Source organism: Cricetulus griseus, chromosome 2, assembly GCF_003668045.3.
Source record: "Cricetulus griseus strain 17A/GY chromosome 2, alternate assembly CriGri-PICRH-1.0, whole genome shotgun sequence".
NCBI lineage: Eukaryota > Metazoa > Chordata > Mammalia > Rodentia > Cricetidae > Cricetulus > Cricetulus griseus.
The window spans coordinates 431,079,343-431,103,385 of record NC_048595.1 but is presented as its reverse complement, the minus strand read 5'-3'; the positions used below and the strand labels follow the sequence as shown (position 1 = coordinate 431,103,385).

At 41.1% G+C, this 24,043-nt stretch overlaps 1 protein-coding gene across 3 annotated transcripts in view; it reads left to right on the top strand.

Annotated features, from left to right (window-relative positions):
- The window catches only part of LOC100762293 (paired box protein Pax-3), a 95,866-nt gene extending 73,463 nt beyond the window's left edge, over positions 1-22,403 (top strand). For 2 of the 3 annotated variants that reach the window (XM_027397332.2, XM_027397331.2), the window contains exons 6-9: positions 1,215-1,380; positions 2,208-2,422; positions 20,011-20,257; positions 20,752-22,403. In XM_027397332.2, coding sequence (XP_027253133.1) covers positions 1,215-1,380; positions 2,208-2,422; positions 20,011-20,257; positions 20,752-20,786 — 663 coding nt within the window. In that variant the 3' untranslated portion in view covers positions 20,787-22,403. Of the gene's footprint in view, positions 1-1,214; positions 1,381-2,207; positions 2,423-7,731; positions 8,448-20,010; positions 20,258-20,751 lie in introns of those variants that run through there. The other variant, XM_027397333.2, reaches the window with a different exon arrangement.
- Positions 22,404-24,043: the final 1,640 nt, after the last annotated feature.

Genomic DNA, 24,043 nt, shown 5'->3' with positions numbered 1-24,043 from the left:
GTTTCAGTGAACTTTCTATAAAAATGATGAAGCTTTTGGTTGGTAGAAGTCTTCTCTTGTTGTGTGGCAAATACTATGTGTGCACCCTGGAAAATTTACTCCAAGTTTTACATCTTAGTTATACAGATTTAAATCATAGTTGGGTAAGATCTTGAAGTGTATTAGAAGCCTGTATAACACCATTCAACACGGTAGACACTCAGTTAGATTTCTGGCTGGTATCTATTTCTGTTCTCCATTGACACACAAGAAGAGTGGGGCTTTGAATTAGTGGAAGACAGATTAATTTCCAACAGATTCTTCTGAACAGAGGTGATTAGTATAATGCTCAGCACAGGGCATTACAGTGCATAATATATTACAAAATGTTTCCCTTTTTTTCTTTGAAGCTCTTCATCAGCAGCTATTGTAATTGAGATGAGTGTGATGTCTCACACTTTGAAAAATATGGTAAAATGTCTTTACTTGTATGAATTTGTGTTCAATGTGACTATCTAGAGAAGTGGTTCTCAATGTGTGGGTCATGACCTCTATGGGGGAGGGTCAAATGGCCCTTTCATAAGGTTTGTCTAAGATAATCAGAAAGCACAGATATTTACATTATGATTCACAACAGTAGCAAAATTACAGTTATGAGGTAGCAATGAAAACACTTTTATGCTCGGGGGTCACCACAACATAAGGAACTGTATTACAGGGTCCCAGCATTAGGAAGGTTGAGAACCACTGGTCTAGGACCTGTACTTACACTGATTATAGATAGACAGAAATAGACTAATATGAATATAAAGCCTAAGGCTTGGTGTATATAATTGGCAAGGTCAAATTTAGGACATGTGCCATATGTGTGAATGTTGGTATGTAGGGGTGTCCAAGTGCCTCATGGATTTCCTGGAAGGCTATGGTATGAGGGTGCAATGGCATTGGTGGTAGTAGTAAAGAATGCTTACTCTTTTGAACCCTGCTTGGAAGTCTCAGCCCAGGGCCATTATCAGCTTTATTGATGCAAGTCCACATAGGGTCCCTGGAGCCCCTTTCTTGACCTCTGACATTTAACTCTTCTTTCACCCCAACATATTACAGAAGACAGAGGGCTCTTGGCTGCATTTGCCCTGTCAGTAAGGGGCCTTTAATCTGTTTTAGCATGAAAAATTTATTAAGAATGTACTATTATTTCATCAGTGAAATCCTCAAATTTTAAATTAAATCCATAGGTCTGGTTTAGCAACCGCCGTGCAAGATGGAGGAAGCAAGCTGGGGCCAATCAACTGATGGCTTTCAACCATCTCATTCCGGGGGGATTCCCTCCCACAGCCATGCCGACCCTGCCAACATACCAGCTGTCGGAGACTTCTTACCAGCCCACGTCTATTCCACAAGGTACCTAGGAAGAAAAACAGGATGATAAGGATATAACTCCCAACTGCTTCCCATTGGCTGATTTACACAGTGAATTATGCCTGTGATGCTGTTGGTGTGCCAATCATATGACATTAGCTTTCCCTATGCATACCTGCCATGTCTCAGAAGCAGTTTGTGCTATATTTGAAGTTCTTTAGATAAAATGTGCTGTGATGAAGCACTATTTCAGTGTTTAAAAACAATGCAACTTTCCCAAAGAAACATGGGGTCGCCCATCCCCCTTTTGTTAAAAACTAAGCACTGTATTTATATTCCTGGTTTCATTCAACTGAGGTTCAAGGATCATAACTAGTTGCAATAGTAATTCAAGGAACGTAAGCTTTGGTAAAGTCATAATTTGTTAGGGCAAGAGGGAAATGGGATAATGTTAAATTGTAAGACTATTATTTTAGGGGTGTTCAAGACAGTGTTTCCAACATTCTAAACTCTGATGTTCTATTCATGCATTAATGCTTTAAGAGCACATTTGATGAGAAATTTGGAACTTGTAGTGATCATATTGTGTTCACTACCCAAATTGGCTTGTTAGTATTGCTAGTGTAGTATCTGTGATCATATTCCAGGTGTGTGTGACCTGGGAGTTTATGCCAAGATAGATAGATGTAACTTATTTGTTGGGTGGTTTTGCAACTGAACAGTAAGAAATACACTTGGAAGTCTGATAGCATCTGACCAAATGGGTAACTACTAGTGGGAACTTTTGCATTGAACTTGCTCTGCTGGCCTACCAGAGAGCATCATGGTCTACTAGAGAGCATCATGGTTGGTCCTCTTCTTTGTTTCAGCTGTGTCAGATCCTAGCAGCACCGTTCACAGACCTCAACCACTTCCTCCGAGCACGGTACACCAAAGCAGTATTCCTTCGAACCCAGACAGCAGCTCTGCCTACTGCCTCCCCAGCACCAGGCATGGATTTTCAAGCTATACAGATAGCTTTGTGCCTCCGTCGGGGCCCTCCAACCCCATGAACCCCGCCATTGGCAATGGCCTTTCACCTCAGGTCAGTCCTGTGTTTCTAGACAGATGATTTGCCGTTACCAGAACCAAATAGTCAATTCCCTGAGGCAGCGGTAAATGAATTGCCAAATGTAAACCATAATGTATTCTTTATACAAGCCACATGATTTCAGTTTTCGAATTTCCTTTCTTTCTTCCCTTTCTACTGGAGGCATCAAAAGTTATAGCTTAGACTTAAAATTCAAGTGACTTCTAATGCAATCATGGAGACTCTGTGTTTATACTTAGCTGTCAAGGCATTTGTCCTATGCCTTCCCTCTCCTTAGCTCTGAGCTTTGGTTGAAAGTCCCCAAACTTGCCAGGGTTTCTTTTCTTTTGGCTTTTGTTTGTTTGTCTGTTTCAAATGGTGTTTGGTCAGCTGACAGAATTTTGAGGAAAAATCCTCATCAGAAAACACCCAAGCTCTGGCATAACAATTGGAGAGGAAGCAGAAAAATTTGTGTAGAGAGAGAGGGGGAAGTGAAGAAGCAGAGGGGAAAAAGGAAAGGAGAGAAGTGGGTTAGTAGGAGAGGGAGGAGGAGAGGAAGGGAGAAAAGGAGGGAGGCAGAGAGAGAGAAAGGAAGAGAGAGAGAGAGAGAGAGAGAGAGAGAGAGAGAGAGAGAGAGAGAGAGAAAGACCCAGCTGAAGACTGCAGAACCTGGAATGAATGAGTTATAGGAACACAAATTAGGAGAATTGCTAGTCTTTGGGACTATATAAATATTTGGACATTGTAATTGTTTTTCTAATTTGCGTTGGACTATGAGTTTTTCTTGGGGGATTGCATTAATAAATTGCCCTGATAATTGCATGTCAGAAGGATGGTTAAATTTCCTACACGTGGCATCTGTCTGAACTTGACATTATTAGTAGTTGTTTAAATACAGATAGCTTGATTTTATTAGAGAGAGAGAGCAGTTGGCCCAGGTGGCAAGGAGAGCCACCCACTAAATTTGGAGAAATGTCACAAAGGGATTGCAATCTATAATTGCAATCGAGGATCTCTTTGGGGCCGAGAGTGAGAGTTTTAACAGCTTTATCTTTTCTCTACCTCTTTTCTCCTCTTGCTGGTTAGAAAAACAGAGAGAAACTCAGAATGACACAAATGAAAAGTGAAAAGACAATTATACTCAATTACACACTAATCACGGGCTATCACCGCTGCCTAAGCACTGAGAGGGTATTCTAATAGGCAGAAAATGAGATTTTAATGGCACAAAGGGTGGCCAAAATAACGACTCATATATCTTTGCCTTCCCCAGCTTCTTCAACTTGTGGTGTGCGTCTTCGGAGTGGAGCTCTTGGGCTCTGTGTAATGGTGATAACTCCGAGCAGCTGAGGAGTTCAAAGCCACAGGAGTTGAAAAGACTGGATGGCAAAGGCAATGAAATAAACATTTCCGCCTCCAGGCAAAAGTTCATAAATCCTTTTTTGTAACAGTAAATGTAATTAAGTTTTATAGATTCCTATAGCACATCTTGGGCTTAAAAAAAAAAAAAGTAAGAGGTGGCTTTAAACCCTCAGCAGGAAAATAACAACATGAAAACAATGGAAGCCTTCCTACAGGACTTCCAGCTCCTTTGATTTCCAAGTCCTGGCATTTGGGGATGCGATTTTACATGACAATGACAGGCTTCCACTAAAAGAGCCAGCTTTGTAACACTCATTTATAACCCTCAATTCCTTGTGTAGAAACTTCTTCCAGAGTTTAGAAGCAGCATGTAAAGGTTCAGCAAGTTTGAACATCAGCCAGTCACTTGGGTGCCAGAAAACAGCTTTTTAGTTTTTACTCATTTACTTTATTTTATGTGTACTCTGTTTTTGCGTGCATGTATGTCTGGGTGAGGATGTCAGATTCCCTCCATAGGCGTTACAGGCAGGTGTGAGCTGCCATGTGTGTGCTGGGAATTGAACCCAGGTCATCTGGAAGAGTAGCCAGTGCTCTTAACCACTGAACCACCCCACAGAGAACAGCTTTTTGATTTGTTGGAAAGTTTCCACAGGAGTAATGTGTGACCCGAGCTGCTTCTGTGAGAGGCAGGATTCCATCAGAAGGCCTAAGAACCTCATTCTCTTGAACCGTAATGAAAATAACACAAACTCTAATTCTGTATTTGAAATGGTTAGTTTCTTGCACACAGTGGACTGGGAATAATGTTATAGCAGTATTACCTAAGGGGATGTGAGCCGCCAAAGCTCACCTTCAAGAAAACCGTCAGTTCTCAACTGTCAGTGACTTCAGAGTTGGTGCCATGGTGGGGTCATTTTCATATCCAGCAATGGAAAAATCTTGCAGGAAACTTCCCCCCTGTATTTCTTCAGTTCATCTTACGTACTATTTCAGTTCTGTACTTGCATTTGTGAATAAGTAGTGTATTTTGTGTTTCTACTGTAGACTACCAGTAGGGTTCCGTGCTGTCTTAGTTCTTACAGCCTTCCCAAAGATCCAGAAAAGAGAGAATAGTGTCCCTCAAGCAAAGTTAAGGATGAGACAGGGCGAAAGTGGATCTGCATCATCCAAACACATTTATAAAATAATGAAGGAGAAAATGGAGACTAGAACTCAGATTTCTACAGCCCTTTGGACTGGTTGCTTATGAGGTAAAAGATGCCTACAGTGGTTTTGCTTGTCTGGCTTTATGAGAAACCAGTATAAAGAAAGTTATGACAAGCCCATTCCTAACAACTTGTTTCAGCTGTACCCGAAGTGAAAATAAAAAGATAGCTATGGCCTGTAGCTTCTGCTTTGCAGAGGTCACGCTATTGGTATACTGATCGGATCATGTGATTCCAAAAATTGGGTACCTGTTACTTCTCTTATTCACCCGTTGCTCTCCTACTTCCTCCATCTCTGTCTTGTCCCTGGTTGAGCAGGCAATTCAAGGGCAGGAGTCATCGGTTGTAATCCACCATTAGTATAAGGGGGCTGGAATTAGAATCCAGGATTCCTGGCTGTTGGTTTAGGATCTAGCTATTATTGAGAAGAAAGGAAGCACACTTTGAAACAAATCGGAGACAGGATTTTAGTCACATTTGAAAATATTAATAGAGATTAGTTTCCTAAGCTTTTTATTTTTTCAGTCCTGGGGATTGAATTTAGATTTTGGTTTTAGATTTATTCATTTTATTTTACGTGCATGAGTGTTTTCCCTGCATGGATGTTTGTGTACCACATGTATTCCTGGTATTTGCAGAGGTCAGAAGAGGGTGTTGAATCCCCTGGAACTGCAGTAACAGACATTGGTGTGTCACCACATGGGTGCTGGAAACTGAACCTGGGTCCTCTGCAAGAGCAGTCAGAACTCATAACTTCTGGGTCTTCTCTCCAGTTAAGTTAGATTAATTTAGAATTTTTTTTGATAAGCCTGACTGATTTTCATTCGTCTTTTAATTTCTACCAGTAATAAAAAACATTCCACATTGACTGTATAGAAGTTTTTCAGGACAACCACTCATGATTTTTTTGTACATTGACTTTGAGTTCTTTTTGCATCTTTCTAAAAATTGAGATAGATGGTAGTATATGATTTTACATCTGATGGAATGTCCATTGAATTATTGTGGCCAATTCATTGTAGCTTTCTTTGGTAGAGTCTATTTGGCATATTTAAAATATTTGTGTATTTTATTTGACATTTTCTCCAGTATCACCAATGTTGGCATATCGTCCTATTCAAACTGGCAGGGAGTAACAGAATGAATGAGAACCAATGTATAAAGGGATTTTTCTAGTATTATGTTTGTTTTTTGTTTCATGGCTTTTTTCTCTCTCTCTTGACATAAGGTCTCACTCTATACCAGGTAGGCCTGGGACTTTAGTAATCTTTCCACCTTAGTCTTCTATTACTGGAAATACAAGCCACTATGATTGGTTGATTTCTAGCTTTTTGATAAGAATCGGCAGACACATCATTTGCCAAATGATACCCCACTCTCTCTCTATCTGCCCTTCTTTGAACACAGATTACATGTTTTTGTTACTAGTGTGGGCCACTGCCCTTGACCTGCTTGTCTTGCAGAGCCTGGTCAAATGGTTTCACAAATGGAGGGCTGGCCTCCCATTTGCTAGTAAAGGCTGGATCTGTCAGGACACTTGAGGCAAGATTCTCAGAGATAGACAGGGGCAGGGCAGGTTAAAACCTCAATATTTCCTACATTCTGCATAGCTGTCTGACATATTTAACCTTTCCAGGAGATGGGGCTCAGAATGAGGCTCCAGTATGCCCTGAGAAGACCACCCAACTCACCCTAGTGAGACCTTTCCCTGGTAGCAGCATCTGTCTTTTGAAGGGTTATATTCTCTTGCTGCAAGGACAATACAGAATCCACACACACAGACACTGGTTTCAGTATCTTACACACATGTGGTCGAGACAGAGGACACTGACTAGGAAGTCGGATTGCAAGGAAAGATTACCACACACTCAAGACACGAGGCTTATTAACGCGTGGCCCATGTTCTTTTAATTAACTTTCCTTTGCATGAAATAGTACCCTGAGTGCTTCCCCACCCCCAAAACACACATAGCTAACACCCCCAAAACGGACAATTAGATTAACAAACTTGCATAATTTCATGCCCCACCTCCACCTATTTCTATAAACTTTGCAGTATTTGCCGACAGCTTCCAACAAGCACTTGAGTGAAAAACACTATCACTGGTTGCAGGGGGTCTGGGGAAATTCTCTGTTGCTCTGTCATCTATGAAAATGGGCCAACTTGGCAGCATTTAGGGCTCATCAGCAATTGCAAATGATTCTTCAAATGTTTTAGGTTTGGTAAAACCTAAAACACATTTTTTTTGCCAAGCACTTTTTCTCCTTAATTTTTCAAACTGTGCATTTCAGGGAACATTTGATCCATATGGTTTTGATTCATTTACTCTTATATCACTGAGGGTTTTTTTTCCCCCTATGGAGCCATTTGATATGCAAGAAGCTTTCCTACACTCGGTTTAAAGCCTCCTCCTTCTTAAAAGGAGGAAGTCCTGTTTGCAACTACAGAGGCCATAAATTCTGAGACCCACTCAATCCAGCAACACTTAAAACTACATTTGGTATGAATCTGGGTCATTATGAGCATATTTTATGTTTAGAGCAGACAGGCAGGACTTCATTCTTACTTATGAGTGAAACCAATGACAAAATAAGAAAATAGGCTTAAATTACAAAAAAAGTTTTGTTTTAGAGAACATTTAACTGTTACCAACAAATTCTGAGGTCAAAGCTACACACAGAGGCTGCCTTTCAAATTTTGTTCAGGTCTTGGGGAAGATGTAATCGAATAACTAGTACACCTGTCCTGTTTTACAGCTAATCTACCAAGGGGGAAAATTCTCATAAAGAATTGTCCACCAGCTTGAAAATGCTCGAATGTCCTTTTGGCACTCAGCACCTCCGGAAGAAAGGGTTGGTCTGTGGATCTCATCAGATCTGTTGATCATCCATCTCAGTCTGGTTGGACTGTCACACACTTGTAGTGTTAAGATCCCAGGCCTGAAACATAACCAGAAAGAGTGACTGGATCTCCAAACTAATGAGATGGCGATTGACGGTGTAAGATGCCAGGACCGACTTCTGTTCTCATTCACATTTCACAAAAGGAAGCCCTCACCTCAAATACCCATCCAGTTGTTTTTAAAGAAGAATATTAAAATTGAGATTATTAGTGTGTAATGTATGTAAATTGCATATCTGGTGTCAGCTATGCTTATTAGGCAGTTTCTCCATTTCATGCATATATGTATTAGACTATCGTGGTCCCATTTCAAATTAGATTTCAATCGCTCAACACAGTTTCTTTTGACAAACATTCGTTAATGCTGAAGCTTATTAAGGTGAAGCAGCTAAGGGTTAATATGTTTACCTTAAAGTCAAGACTGCTTTTGATTTTGCTTGTGTTTTTCTTTTGACTACAGAGTTAATTATGATCTCACATTCTTTAGCTGCAAGGCAGGATGGTGGTGGCTTGTTCTTAAGTAAGGAAGAACGTGCCACAGATCAGCTTATTCTATGGATAGACTACAGCCATTAAAATAAACTATTACAAATATTTACAATAGGTGCTTTTCTATGGAAATTTTTGTGCTCCCCCACATCCCTCCCCTGCTTTTATTTCTGGACATTTTGGGTAAACATTCAGAAGCTATTTAAAGCTAGTATTATTGATAAGCCATTTATTTTGCACATTTGACACACAGATTGCTGGTCCAATGCTGTACCCTCAGCTTACCTTTTATTGCTTCCAAGAACCAGACAAACAGGTGGTCTGCCACACTAACCCAGTTCCCTAAGGAGCACTTCCTTCCTTCACACTCTCCAGAAACTCATCCATGGAAGAAAGAGGGGTGATTTTGATTAAAGAGATTTGTTGGGTGTCAAACAAAGCTGGGATGGAGACACGTTCCGTATGAAAGTGGCTGTCTCGCCAAAGCCCTACATCTTTCTGGTTCTTTTCTAAAGTGGCCCATGAGCTCATTCTCAGGGCTTGAGAAGCCCCATATGTTTACGAAGACTCAAGGCTGTTTACGATCATAAATGAGCCTGTTTCAGTTACATCAGAAGAACTCTGGGTCATTTGTGTATTTCCAGCAGGCCGTATTCTGCTGGGGGGTGAGGGGCTTCCTCTCTGTAGTGAACATATCACTGTTAATGCCTTTGTTGAATCCATATAGGCTGCCATTGACTGGTGCCTTGAAGTTTGCTCTACAGGCTGAGGTCCCTACCCTTAAAAACATGAGGAGCACCCTGGCTTATGTTGATTCTAGTTGTGGCCTCTTGATTTACGCAGATTAGGACAGTTGTGAGAATAACAATGAGTTGGCCCAAATCTTCTTCTTATGGATAGAGATGACAGCCAATGACAGTATCAGGAATCAACAATCCCAAAGACAGCCACAGGCAAGCCTTTTCTGCTGAATTCATTTTTGTGTGTCTGTCGAATTGATTCCAATAGCAATTCTGTCAGCTCTGTCCTTCTGTACATTAGACAAATTAGACAATGGCCTGTGGTCTTTTAGGCTCATTTGAATTCCTCTAGCCACTGAAAAGGAAAAGAAAAATTGAGTGTGATTGCTTAGTTTATAACTAAGCTACTAGAATAAAAAGTTTGTCTTTGTAGTCAGCAACATACAGACTAGCCATGCTAGCTTCTCGAAGAAGGCCTATGGTCTGAATCAACCCTTTATATGCGGTTGGAATGCGATGTAAAGCTTTTAATTTATTACTGCATTTGCAAAATGGCAATATCTAGAGAAATCTGAATACTTGCATATTTATTCAATTATGGGCTGAATGTATGCTCTGTGTTGCAAACACAGAAGACCTGATTCAGTCATTAGTTGTGTACTGTTTTTTGTTTTTGTTTTTTTTTTTTTCCTCTAAAGAATCTGTCTGGGTTTCATCAGAGGTGTATATTTTTCAGTGTAGAGTACAATATTTAAAAATTGCTCTTGGCATTCAGCTCGAGGCTGGTAAACTGGAATTTCTGAAACTGAAACTAGTGATTGCAGTGTCCCAGTGACCAAGGGAAGAGGCAGCAAGCTGGGAGAACTTTTACGATGGCACCATTGAACCCCCCCCCCCCCCCGCCCTGCCGTCTGTCTCTCTGTCTCTGTTTCTCTTTCTCTCATTAGGTACTGTGTGGTCCTTCAATACACATAGAGAATGTGTAGTGTTTGGATCAGGGCAATTTGTTTTCTGACACCCCAACATACCATTTCTTTGAACCTGGAATATCCAGCTTTGAGACATTCAGCTAATTGTTGACAACTGTAATTGTCCTACTGTGCTCTAGAACATTCTGTTACTTGTTACATCAAATTGGACCTGTGGACCCATAACCCATCTTCTCTGCACCCCTGTGTCCCACTGCCCTTTCTCCCGTACCTTTCTGGAAATTCTATTCTGTTCTTTTCCCCTTTTAGATGAACTTTTGAGCTTCCACATGAAATTGAGAATTTGGGGAGTTGGGCTTCTTTCCCATAACTTAGGAGACTGTGCATTTGGGGGATGGGCAGATGGCTCAGTCGGTAAAGCGCCTGCTGTACAAGCATGTGGACCTGTGCAAGCTGGGCCTGTAGTTCCAGTGCTGGGGAAGTGGAGACGAACGGATCACTGGGGCTTGCAGGCCATCCAGACAGTCTAGTTGAATCTGTGACCTTCAGGTTCCACTAATGACCATGTCTTAAAAATCAGACATGGAGAGTGATTGAGGAAGACACCCAACATCAACCTCTGGTCTCTACATGTGTGAGAATACACATGTATCGAATACCATGTGCATTCATACACAGTGTGCTTTGTGGGATCACAAGTTAATATTTCTAGACTGAAGGGATTTTTTTTTTTTTTTTTTTGTCATGAGACACTGTGTAGCCGATCCTTAGTGCTGAACTAACAGAGGTGTCTTTTAAAGAAATGATGGTTCTTTTTTGTTTTTCTTTCTCACAAAATACTCATGTGTCATCGAAACAGCTTGCGCTTACAAAGTTCTAGTTCATCTATTACAATCCGTTCTGAGATTCATACATGGCCCCGGTGGAGCTGGTCCCTTGCCTGTGTGCCTCTGTGGACCACCCCCCACCCGCAGACTCAGGTCAACTCTTTTGTGATTCTCAGGCAGGATTTCTTATTTTAGCCTCTGTGAATGCCACATGACTATATTTCTAACTTGTATATCAAACTACCAACATTTAAAGGAACATTTCCTAGGAAGTAATGAGTGATTGATGACACAGGTGGAGACTCAACTCATGGTCCATTTATCTTTAAAATGGTTCACTTTTGCACAGGTGAATAAGTGATTTAAGTTAACGTCAGACGTGTCTTCTATCTCCACATGTTCTCAGTCCTTGATGTATGAACTTGGGGGTGGGTAGGAGGATGACTAATTTTAAAGAAAAGGCTAAAAACTGCTTACTAACATTTAGTTAGGGCAGATAAAGAGACAAAGGGAAGAAAGAGGTCCTTGTTAGTCACTTGGCTGTGGCTTGGGTATAATTCTCTGATCTAAACAGAACCCCAAGATTGAAACCACTACATTGCAAAGCTAGTCCATCTTGGCTGAGCTCTGGGTGGAGGGAAAAGTTTTAGGGGGAAGGGATTGCACCATATCCCACTTCCTTACTTGGAGAAGCCGGACTTGAACTCATTGCAAGGAGACAGTGTGGGTTTCTCGTTTATTGGAAGTCACTTGTGAGTCTGAGACCGAGCTATGTAGACAGTTAGGGTTCGGTGAAGAGAAGTTTGCACGGGTAGATGCTTATCAGGCTGGGTCTGCTCTGCATTCCCTTAAATGCATGTTTAGTTTATAGGAAATTAGAAATTCCCAAAATAGCGTCTCATGAAAGCACGGAAGGATGCCCAAGCATAGAGATTTTCTTTTCTATAGTTAGAATCCTGAGTCCCAAAGGGTCAATTAGCATTTAGCAAACATATCCTGAAGCAGTCACAGGACAAAGCTGATGTATGTTTGATTTTCCACAGTCATGTTTGCAGACAGGTTGCTGAAGTGGTCATGGGGTTGAGTGCACACTCTTTAGAGGGCTACTGTGATTGTGAGAAAGTTCCTGAAATGAGAAGCGCTAACAGCAGGTAATACCATTCCTCGTGGAAAAAGTTTGGGACTCTGCGTTAAGTGATGAATGAGGGTGTCTGACCCACATCTGTTTTGCATTAGAATGGAACATTGCCCTGACATCCTCAGGAACATTTGTCAAGATTCCCTGGACAGAGCTTCTGTAAATTACATGGTGCGAATGTGTCAGGGTCAGATAAGAGGATATCATTAACTTCCCAAGTTTACTTAGGGCTCTGTCAGTCCACCGTAATACGCTATGGGCCAACAATTTTTCCTTGAGCTATTTTGTTATATTTTTCATTCACAGAAAGAAAAAATGTGTAGCTTATTCCCCGATATTGAAATGTTCCTTTCTCATAAATCATATTAATTATAGACGTGGTCCCAAAGCATATTAAATGCAGGCATGCGTAAATGAATTAAAACATATGAGAATTTTATTATGTCCATGGTGGGTCTGACATAGTCCAGTATCTGTTGTGTTTAGCAAGCACACTTTTTCATCTGGGCAAACTGATTCTTCTTAATGGAATTTTTATTTATTTATTGATTGATTGATGATAGGTAAATATGGCATGACAGCTCATCACTGGCTAGAAGGAAACTAGATGCACACACATGCACACACGAGTGTGTGGGTACCTCTTACACATCTTTTCTAGGCTATTTGCCTTTACATTTCATTCATTAGTCCTTAAAGAAATTTGCATGGCTGAGGATGTAGCTCAGTAGCTGAGTGCTTGCCTAGCAAATATGAGGCACTAGGCTTAATTCCTAGCCCTAGGTTCCATCCCTAGCCCTTGAAAATCAAAACACCAACAGAACAATCATAACAACAATAAAACTACTAAAAAGTGCATGGCTGTTGACTTAATCACCTAGATCTACTGAGAAAACAGGTACTGGAAATAATTGAGAAACTGGATGTGATTTCCATATTCGTTCTTGGAACAGAAGTTAGAGTTTAGTCGGGACAGTTCTTACTGTGCAATTTGCAAATGAAACTTGAAAGTCTGTGCCACACAGGAGCCACATGTGTCTATCACGCCTTCTCCTTTTCAGCCAGCCTTAAACATGGATACTTGTAACACGTGAGCTAAACTTCAAAAATTGGATTCTGTTAGCTAGGCAGCTTGCATGCTTCTCTCTCTGGTTATGTAAAAGTCCCCCTGGCCTTTGCCTAACTCTCATGATGGGTGAGAAGGTCACCACACAGACCTCAAGAGAAACTCCTGCCTGTAGGCAACTTCCCTCTTTCTTACAGCTTTCAAACAGACAGAACCCCAAATCTAATTATTTAGATGCTAATCAGTTGCAGGATAATTCCTAAGGCATTGGAATCGGAAGATGTTTTCAGAAAAGTGTGCATCATTGAAAATTGAGGTTTTTCAGCCTCAAAGGTATACTTGCTAAGATTTAACCATTAATGGACTCCAGGGATACCTGTGTTGGCAAAAGGCATTCAATAGACATTTGCTTTTTTTTGGTTTGACTTTGGAAATAAATCACATCTGAAAATTGTGTGGTCAGTAGACTTTTTGGCAGGAGGGGTAGAAGGATTAACAAACTTGACAGCTGAACAACTCTGTGTATTATATACAACTAATTCCCTGAAGCTTTTTTTTTTCTTTTTAATTAACTAAATGTATGTTGTTAGATGCTAAATCCGAAGAATATCTGATTACTTGAGAACAAGAAGGAGAATGAAGACAGGAACATGGATTCCTCCTAAGGCGAAAAGAAGCACCTAAGCATACCCTCTAATTTGCTTAGTCATTTTGATTTCTGATAAACTCTGAGCAAAGCCATAATGTTTGTGCCAAGGCAAATATTTTCCAGACACATTGTTTTCGATGTAAATCTTAATTTGGCTCATAGTTGCTTTTTTTTTTTTTTTAGATCTTTTATATTTAGTCTTACAATAGGGAAATTAATTCAAGAGAAATGCGGCCTGAATCAGTCGTAAAGAGTTGGTCTCTCCCGAGCCATGTAATCTTCCAATCAAGATGTAAACAACCTATTCAGAAGCCTGAAACTTGAGAAGGAGTTGAAAGAGATCTTCAGAAAATGTCTCTAATAAAGCGGGCGATTTCAAGAGTGGGCGGAGGAAGTGTGAGCATAGAACTGCAAGATTTTGCTTTTGTTTTTAAAGGTCACCTGTAACACTGGCCGGAGGCAGAGCCCAGGCAGCCCTGTAGGGGCCGTTCAGAAATATGCAATTTGTCCTCTGATCTTCATAGTCATGCTATGGTACACTCCCATCACACCACACCATACATGTGCACGTTCTTTCATGCACATGTGTGCACGCGTGCATACACATGTGCGCGCGAGCATGAGCGCGCGCGTGTGCGCGCGCGCTACACACATACACACACAAACATGTTTTTGTATATAGAGACTCCCAAACAGTCAGAGACCTTCATCTTTTCCCAATAGGATAAAATATTTATTTAAGAAAACCCCTCTTCCTCCTTGTTAATCTCCTTCACCTACCTGCCATTTCCTAAAAATGTGATCTGCATCTGGGAGGCAGAATGGAGTAGCTTTGAAATTGTTTTCTTTGAAATTTATTTTGAAAACAAAGCAATTGTGCTTCCCCCCATACTCATTTTTTTAAAGCCAGCCTTGTAGTAGACATAGATCATTAATGGTAAAAGAGAGGAGTACAGGGATTTGTTTTACAAAACAAATTACAAAAAATATTTTATTTTAGGCTTTGAACAACCCATTGCTGTAGGAAAAGCATGATGGGAGAGATACTGGTGATGAACTTGGAACGAGACTAGGACTGCATGACATTCCGTGACTGTCGGGGGGAGGGCTAAGGAACGTATTTACTGACTTCTTGTGCATAAAGAGATGTTTCCATAGTTTCCTTTGAGCTACATGAAGCATAAAATAGCTTTTAAAGAGACATACTTAGAAGTGTAACGGGACCCTTCCTCAGAGATTTGAGGTTTTTGAATTATGTCAAGGAAAAGTAATGCCGTTTCCAGTGATATGTTCACCTCCCCCACAGATTTCTCTTTTTAATTTTTAAATGACAGGCTATTAAGATGGTGTGTTTGCATTTTTTAAAATATGAACTATTGAGACAGCTGGGATTGGTGGCACATGCCTTTAATCGTAGCACCCAGGAAGCAGAGGCAGGCAGAACATTGTGAGTTCGAGGTCAGCCTGGTCTACTGAGCAAGACCAGGACAGCCAAGGCTACACAAAGAAATTGTCTTGGAAAAACCAACACACGGTCTCGTTGAGGAAGGATCAAGACACTTCTCCACCCCCCACACTCCTGTGTCTAAACTGAGCAAGGTATCTCTTCATATAGAATGGGCTCCACTAAGTTAGTTTGTGCGTTAGAGTTAGATCTTGGACCCACTGCCAGTGACCTCATATCTCGTCCCAGTTGAACCATTGTCACCTGTATTAAGGGAGTCTAGTTTGGTCTTATACAGGTTCCCCATTTGTCAGACCTGAGTCAGTCAGTGATCTCTCACTAGCTAGGGTCAGTTGATTCTGTGGGTTTTCCCACCATGGTCTTGACTCCTTTGTTCATATTGTTGCTCCTCCCTCACTTCGATTATACTCCAGGAGCTTGGCCCATTGGTTAGTTGTGGATTTCTGCATCTGCTTCCATCTGTTTCTGGAAGAGGGTTCTAGCAGTAGACTTCCTAGGGTAGGTCTTACTCTCTCTGAGGAGCAGATGGGAGGGGGGAGGGGGGAGTAGGGAGAATGGGAAGAGAGGAGGGGAGGGAAGTGGGATTGGAATGTAAAAAACAAAAACAAAAATGTAAAAAAAAAAAAAAAGAAAACCAACACACACACACACACACACACACACACACACACACACACACACGAATTATTGAGACAAATAACGTGATAATTATTTATTAGTCTTTCTTCCTCCTTCCTCCCACCCCTTGGTTTTCCTTCTCTTTTGAGAACAGGCTCTCTAGGTAGGCTGATTTTAATCTTGCAGTTTTCCTGCCTCAACCTTCTGAGAGATGAGATTTTAGGCCTGTGTTACCACCCCCTGCTTTCCAGCCCTTAAGATGTGAGGGTCACAGTGAAAATAAACATTTGTGTGGTGATTCCACTCTTTTGGGCTGCATCAGGAAATGAAAGGGACCTGGGACAATTGGTTTCAAGTTCTCTTTCTTCCTTCACACCAGTCACAGGGCTGTGGAACTCAAGACTTTCCTAAGGGAGAAGCTGTTACTTTAGTCTTCATTCATTCGTTTAAGACAAGATCTCACTAGGTAGCCTTGGCTGTCCTGAAAGGCCCTATGTAGACCAGGCTGTTCTTGAACTCATGGAGATCTACTTGCCTCTGCCTCCAGAGTACTGAGATTAAAGTGCTGTGCTTCTCCACTCTGCAAATACTTAGCATTTTAAAAGCCATCTATGCATTGTCCAGAATACAGCTCTATTTTCTCTATCTTCCAATAGCTGTATCTGAAGTTCTTAGAGTGAAATTTTGTTCTAATTTTTTTCTAACATGAACACTGCAAAAGGTTGCAGTATGAGCAAGATCATAAGCTGGATTTTTGGCTAATGGTTGCCTCCCATTGTTTAAGACTAACCAGGAACACCTTTAATCCCAGTATGTGGGAGGCATAGGCAGGTGGAGAGTTCAAGACCAACCTGGTCTACACAGTGAGTTCCAGGACAACCAGGCTATATAGAGAGATCCTGTCTTAAATTAAACAAACAGAAACATCAAAAAAAGCCTCCCATTTTGTTTCCTTCCCCTTGGAAAAATTATTATTACTGTTTCCTTCAAAGTTATGCACCTAGAAAGTTTATTACAGAAGTCTATTTGTATAGTTCAAGGAAGGCCCACACTCCTCAGCTCTTGAATTGTGACTGTACCTAAATATCCCATATCTCCCTTCAAGTCACATATGGCTAACCAAGTTTTAAATAAATATCTTCCTGAAGCACACCATTCATTTAAAATTTAATTCCTTTTTACCCAATAACACTGAATGTTTTCTTTTCAGGACTGATAGAGTCAAAATTGTCTTTCCCATGTGCTTGTTTAACTTGACACAGCTTATTCACAGCACACATGTGCCCTTCCCCCACTCTTTCCCTTCTGTAAGAAAAATCACATTTTCCCCTTGTTTGTTTGCCCTGTCTGTTCTTTTCATCAGGCCAGCTCATGTACTTCTTGAGTTGAAAGCAGGGTGTTCCATATACCAGGCTGATCTCAAAGTCACTCTGTGGCTGAGATCAGCCTTAAACACAGGATTCTTCTGCCTCTATCTCCCAAGTGCTGGGATTATAGTCATGGGTCCACTACACCCAGCTGTAGATTATATTTTAAGGACTTTAAAAATAGACACTCCTAACTTGGATTGAAATAAAGTATTTTGTAAATTAGTGAACCAACAAAAGTTGAAGAATTTTCCATGTACTCACTGAAAAATTGATCTATACAAGCTCAAAGGATGGAGGGGGGGAAGAGGATGAAGAAAAGGAGGAGGATTCCCTAGAGGTAGTAAGCATCCAGGAGATCATTTAAATACATTCCTAGTTACATTCAAAAAATGCAAATGAAATGAACTCATCAACAGTGCTGGGCAGGGTACCACTAGAGGCTGTGTTCTAGTGACTGTCTTCCTGCAGCTGTTGGCCTACTGATTTTCACTTGATGTTGTCAAGGTCCCTTACTTGTAATCCCCAATAAAACTATGCTTGTCTACTGATGATTAAATTTTTGATAAGACTTTTTTCTTTTTTTCCTTCCTTCCTTCCTTCCTTCCTTTCTTCCTTCCTTTCTTTCTTTCTTTATTTTATTTTTTATTTTTTATTTTTTATTTTTTGCACATCTTGCCATATAGCTCCAACAAATTTTCATCCCTGGGATGACTTCAAAAATTTGGACTTCTTGTGTTGCTTTGACTGTTCTTGCCTGCCTTCTAGTGTGAGTTTGTATCAGTAATTGAAAGGCTGAGCAGGGAGTTGAGTGACCTTTTAGATGGAGAAAGGCACTAAGCACTCCTCTGGGATGGTACCCTGTGGCCCACTGAAGATGGATCAGTTTAAAATTTTATTAAGATTTTGTTTACATCTAAGGTTATGTAAACTTTCCCCAAAGGAAGTTATGGGATCTTGTTCTCCAGTCTCAGTAAGAAAGCTTTATGGGGTTCATGAGTAGCTTCCAACACTAGTGTGATAGAGCCCTTAGATCCAGGAGTCTGTTGCCAGAATTGCCTGTCTGTGAACAGAACTCCATGCTTAGCACAGAGGGCTGTGGTCTGGGTTTATTTGGGCAGGATCCTTGATGCAGCTGAGGGGTGCCTTCACTTAAATACATTTTTAGTTGGACGGTTTTTCTTGTGGGGGGGTGTTCTTCACCTACTAGTAGATTTCTTCTGCAGTTGCTTTTTGGGAAAGGTCACTTTCTTTCCTGTGGACATTTTCTAGTTTTGAATTAATTATCCACTGACATTCCATGATGAAAGGGTTGGAAGGGCCAGTGCATATGAATTTGGGAAAAGCTTCATGGGTCTAACCAGAGGGTTTTTGCTCTGTGATTACTATTTGATATAGTGTCCTCATCTCTGGGGTCATTTACAACCCAAAAAAAAAAAAAAAAAAACCCACGTGTGTCCTTTTCAGCACCCTTACGTGTAAACCGTGAGTCTGAGAAGGAAGAAATGGATAGATAATAGAAGCAAGTGCTTGTAGGATCTATTGATTTGCTTTGGCTTTTTGAGACAAGGTCTCAAGTTATAGCATAGGTCAGCCTCCAACTCAGGGCAATCCTTTTGCCTCAGCTTCTGTGTGCTTGGATTGTAGACCTTGGCCACCATGTCTGTCTGCTTGGCATCACTGACTTCCAAGCAGTGGGGGTTGGGGGGTGTGGTAGGAAATGCAGCAGATATCATGGCTCTCATGTGTCAAATCAAAGTGGCAAAGTGAGATGACATAGAAGGCATAATGAAGGAAGCACCAGGGGACCCTGGGGAGAGGGATGATCTCTAGGTGCTGATTGATGAACCAAAGAGAAGCTGTTCTGAGAGGGAACGTGATGAAAAAAGACATGGAGGTCTCAGGATACATGCACAAAAACTTGACAGATTTATTAATTTTCTATTTTTTACAGTGCTGGGAGGTCAAACTCAGGGATTTGCCACAGAGTTACATCTCCAGCCTCGACTTCTAGTTTACACATACACACATTTAGATACATATGCAAACATTATATATATATATATATATATATATATATATATATATATATATATGCACACACGTACATATGAACGAATACACATATGTACACACATGTGCATATATACATGTACAGGCACACATATGTGCCTACACATACACTCAAATATGTGCAGGTGACTTTTGAATTGGTTGGCTGGGATTGCAACTGTGTGGTAGTGTACTTGCTTAGCATGTATAAGTCCCTGAGTCCAATCCCCAGAAACACATATGCACTCATATGTATGGGTGCTTTTGAGTGTGCGTGCGTGTGTTTGTGCATGTGCACACGAGAACACACACACACACACACACACACAGACACACACACACAGACACACAGACACACAGACACACAGACACACACACACACACACACACACACACACACACAATCACTCGGGTGTCCAGATGTACTATATTAGGAGTTTTTCTGTATAGACTGATATAATGTCTCCCTCTTTGTGTCACTTCTTTACTTCTCTTTGAAATTCCAGTCTGATGTTATCACAGCAGACATGGTGTAATCTCTCCTTCTCTGCCTTCCTCTTCTCCTTCCTTCTTTTCCTTCTCCCTCCCCTTCCTTTTTCTGAAACTACAGTCAGATGTTATCGTTGGGTGAGGTCATGTGGCTGCCACTTTAAATGGAGGTCAAAGTGCTCAGAACACTCCTCAACAGATCTGTAAAGACATAAAAGTTGCCCTTTCAAGACCTTTTGATGGTTCTGGGTTGCCATCTGTTTCTGCCCACACTTTAACTTCTTCCAATCTGCCTGTTATTGCAGGTAATGGGACTTCTGACCAACCACGGTGGGGTACCGCACCAGCCTCAGACCGACTATGCTCTCTCCCCTCTCACTGGGGGCCTGGAACCCACGACCACGGTGTCAGCCAGCTGCAGTCAGAGACTGGAACATATGAAGAATGTGGACAGTCTTCCCACATCTCAGCCCTATTGTCCCCCCACCTATAGCACCACAGGCTACAGTATGGACCCTGTCACAGGCTACCAGTATGGGCAGTATGGACAAAGTAAGCCTTGGACGTTCTAGGGGGTAGTTCCTCCTGGAAGGGAGAGAGATCACCTCTTGCCTGAGAAAGGGGACCTGGAAGTGTGATTAAGCCTTTCATCCCAGTATCAGTTTTGTGGCAAATCCAGCTAGCTGATGGCTACAGCTCAGGCTCCCTTGTGTAATTATTTTCTTAACTGATGTCAATAACATCTTGCAGTTATTAATTGCTGGGACATAAAGCCGGATTGTCAGTAGGTAAAACACAGAGGTTGGCCAAAATGAAATAACCTCTGGCATTAGAAACACATGTTCTTAATGAGGTCAGCGCCAGGATCATATGGGGATAAGCCCGGGACACAGAGTTGTGTCAAACTTGTCTCAGGAATAAAAATATTAGTCTCAATCCTTTGATACCGTGGTATTAAATATGACATTGTCAGCCTGTAGCTGATCTTGCCCCTAACTGTGAATTGTCCCAGCATGACCTAAAAAGCTGCGTGTGTTTCCTTACAGGTGCCTTTCATTATCTCAAGCCAGATATTGCGTAAGTGAACTGTCCACTTGGAGCTAAACTGGCCCTGTTTCCGGCCTCCACAGACTAGACATGAAGAATCTTCTCAGAAACAAAACAAAACAAAAAACCAAACAAAAATAAATAAACAAAATAAAAAAATCAGCCTTTGGGGGAGATGGAGACAAAAGAAAATGATTGATTTTCTTTCTCCAGTAGTTGGTTTCAGATTCTTTGAACATATCATATTGGACAAAAGGCAGTGGAGATGAGGAAGACCCACAGCTATAAAACACACTATTTTAAGGCAGTGACGTAACCTGGCTACATATCAAAATGTCCCCAACTCTTTGTTGTTGATCAAGAAGCTAAAACATTCCATGGTGTGTGTGTGTGTGTGTGTGTGTGTGTGTGTGTGTGTGTGTGTGAGAGAGAGAGAGAGAGAGAGAGAGAGAGAGAGAGAGAGAGAGAGAGAAAGAGAGAGAGAGAGAGAGAGAGAGAGAGAGAAGGTGTTGCATGGACTCGTCTGAGCAAGCAGAATGTCCCCATATATCACAGTTGAATTCTTGAAACTGAACAGGTTTGATGTCCAAGGCTGACCAAGTTTATCACATTCACACTGCTTAAGTAATGAATTGGGAATGGAGGAATCCTTGACTTTGACACACTGGAACCTGATATGAAAATCAACACCATCATTTCATAGGAAGTTAGACTAGCTGTGAAGGATCTCCCCAATAAATTATTACCATACCCTCATTTGTAATCTAGTTGTCAATCGATGTCCCAGATATGTCTTGTACAGGATGTGAGATGAGGAGGAAAACCGTGTTTTCTGCTGTGGGGATGGATGGATGGCATTTCCTTCCCAAGACACATTCATTTGGAAGCCAGTCTGGGTGGGGGGAAGGGCATGATGGAGAAGAAGTGTCACCTATTATGTATCTGCTTCTCATTGTGCAATACTGTGTACCTCACCGATGCTTTGGCAATGGCCAAGGTGATAGTCATGAAATCAGAACTATATTTTTGCAGGTGTTTTTATTTTTGCAGCCCGTTACTCATCGTGGTAGAATGCAGTGATATTTGCTCATTGCCAAATCAACAATGCCCTGACCTGCTTGCTCCTTTTGCTCAGAGACCATGCCCAAGATTTATGCTTTCTACAGTGATGCCGTTTACATTTGTCTCTTTTCTACGAAAGGCAGGGCGAGAACAGAAATGTCCATGTGGCTCTCTTGTACTTTTAAATTATACAATTATACCTGATATTAAAGGATGATAGGGAACAGAGGTTTACATACATTTATGTGGTGACATTTAGGATGTCAATAAATCTGTGTTTTGAAATGTTAAGAGGAAGAAGGTGGGAGGTGCTGTTATTTATTTCTTTCTGTTCCTGGAACCATGAATGAGGTAGGCACAAAAACATTCCCTTTAGACTTAAGAACAATGAGGTAGTTCATTAGTGGGATTAGACATAGAGCTGAGCTATTTTATACGTTGGGCAAGGGTGATGGAACAGGAGACATAGTATCTTTGTGTTGCAGCCTCAACCAACAATGATGTGTTGTAAAAATGTCTTTCATGTAAAAAGTGCAGTAAATATTTACTATTTATAATGAATAAACAGTTAATGAAAATGTGCCCAACATTTATTTCATTTATTTATTTCTTTTGGAAACTGGTGACTGTAGAACAAATGAGAAAGATGGCCAAGGGGAACACCTCCTGCTGGTCCCTTATTAACAGGACTGTGACATAGACAAGTTACATATAAACACAAGATGCTGGCTTACACATACTCTGCTGGAATGATTTAACACTATCAGGGTTGTGGAATTTAGAAAAGCACTCCCCCACCCCAACCCCCAACTCGTCTACCATTTTTGGTTCTTTCAGGGATGTCAAATCCCTTCAGTATCATTTGGAAGTATGCCCCCCCCCCTCAACTGCACCAGGCTCTATCTTCATCCCCCAAATTTCTCTGCATTGAACACTTTATTTAAGACTTTTAGCAGCTCCTTTTAGCCTTGGAAGAAAACGGCACTGCCTATTTCTTTCAGCGTTTTCCCTTCCTTCTGCTTCCACGGCGTTTCCCTCCTCCCCTCCCTTCCTCACTTCTTCCCACACTCATTTCATGAGAGTCGAGATATGTCAGCCATAATAGCAGACACTGGTATTGGGACAGCACAAAGTGATGAGGCAGAGGGGTGAATGCATTGTTTCAATACATCCTGACACTTGTTCTTATGAGGGAATTCATCACAATACCCATGGGAGCTCTTGTATTAAATTATTCCTCCCAACGTCTCATGTGATGTCATTCCACGTATGCAACAGCCGTATATGGCCAGGAATTGCTGGACTGGGTAGCATATACAGTGGGTAAAAATTTCCAAATTAAAAAAATAAATCCTATTCTCTTTTAGTTTCCACTTTTCCTTCTGATTCACCATGTTGTCCTTTTTTTTCCTGACAATCATCTTTTCAATAAATAATGAAGTCATAGGAAAGGATGATAATTGTCACTGAATACTTAACTCTTACAGTTCTCACAGAAATTCTGTGAGGTACACATCATTAGCCCTACTTTATAGATGAGTGGATCCATGCCCAGATTTGTTAAATAGTTGGGCTAACACCACATGTTAAGAACAGCAGACACAGTTCTTAACTATTACCAAGTAGTAGTTAGTTAAGTAGTTTGGTAGTCAGTGACTACCAAACATCGTGGTGGAAGCTATATAATTTTACTTGGCCAAATGCTGCCCCAAATGCCCATTTCATTATGTCAACCTACTCTTGTGCCAAATCCAAGTTGAAAACAGGCACCAAAAAAAAGTATTCACTCTCCACACACAAGAGACATGCTGCCAGGACTCAGATTTCACAACAGAAGCTGCTCTTCTGCTGTCTGCCTCCCAACCTTAGGCTCTGCCATGTGGGGCCCAGCTCTCTTTCTGATATATTTCTTTATACCTTCTCTTATTTCTGGATGTCTTCGAAGCTATTGCTCTGCTGGCAGCTCTCATGTTCAAAGTTGCTATAGATCTTTCTTCCCCTCATTTTTGTTTTCATCTAATCAATCTCCCAGAAAATGAACACCTGACTTCTCCCCTGGGCTGCAGTCTCTACTCTCATCTTCTGGGACGAGTCACAGCAAGGGCTCTGATTCCTTGACATTTAACCAAGCTTGACCCTGCTTATTTGTGACATTCCCCCTTGACCATAAAAAGGCTAAAAGTGAAAACTATAAATCAGAATTAAAAATTGTGAAATTTTGATCGTCCT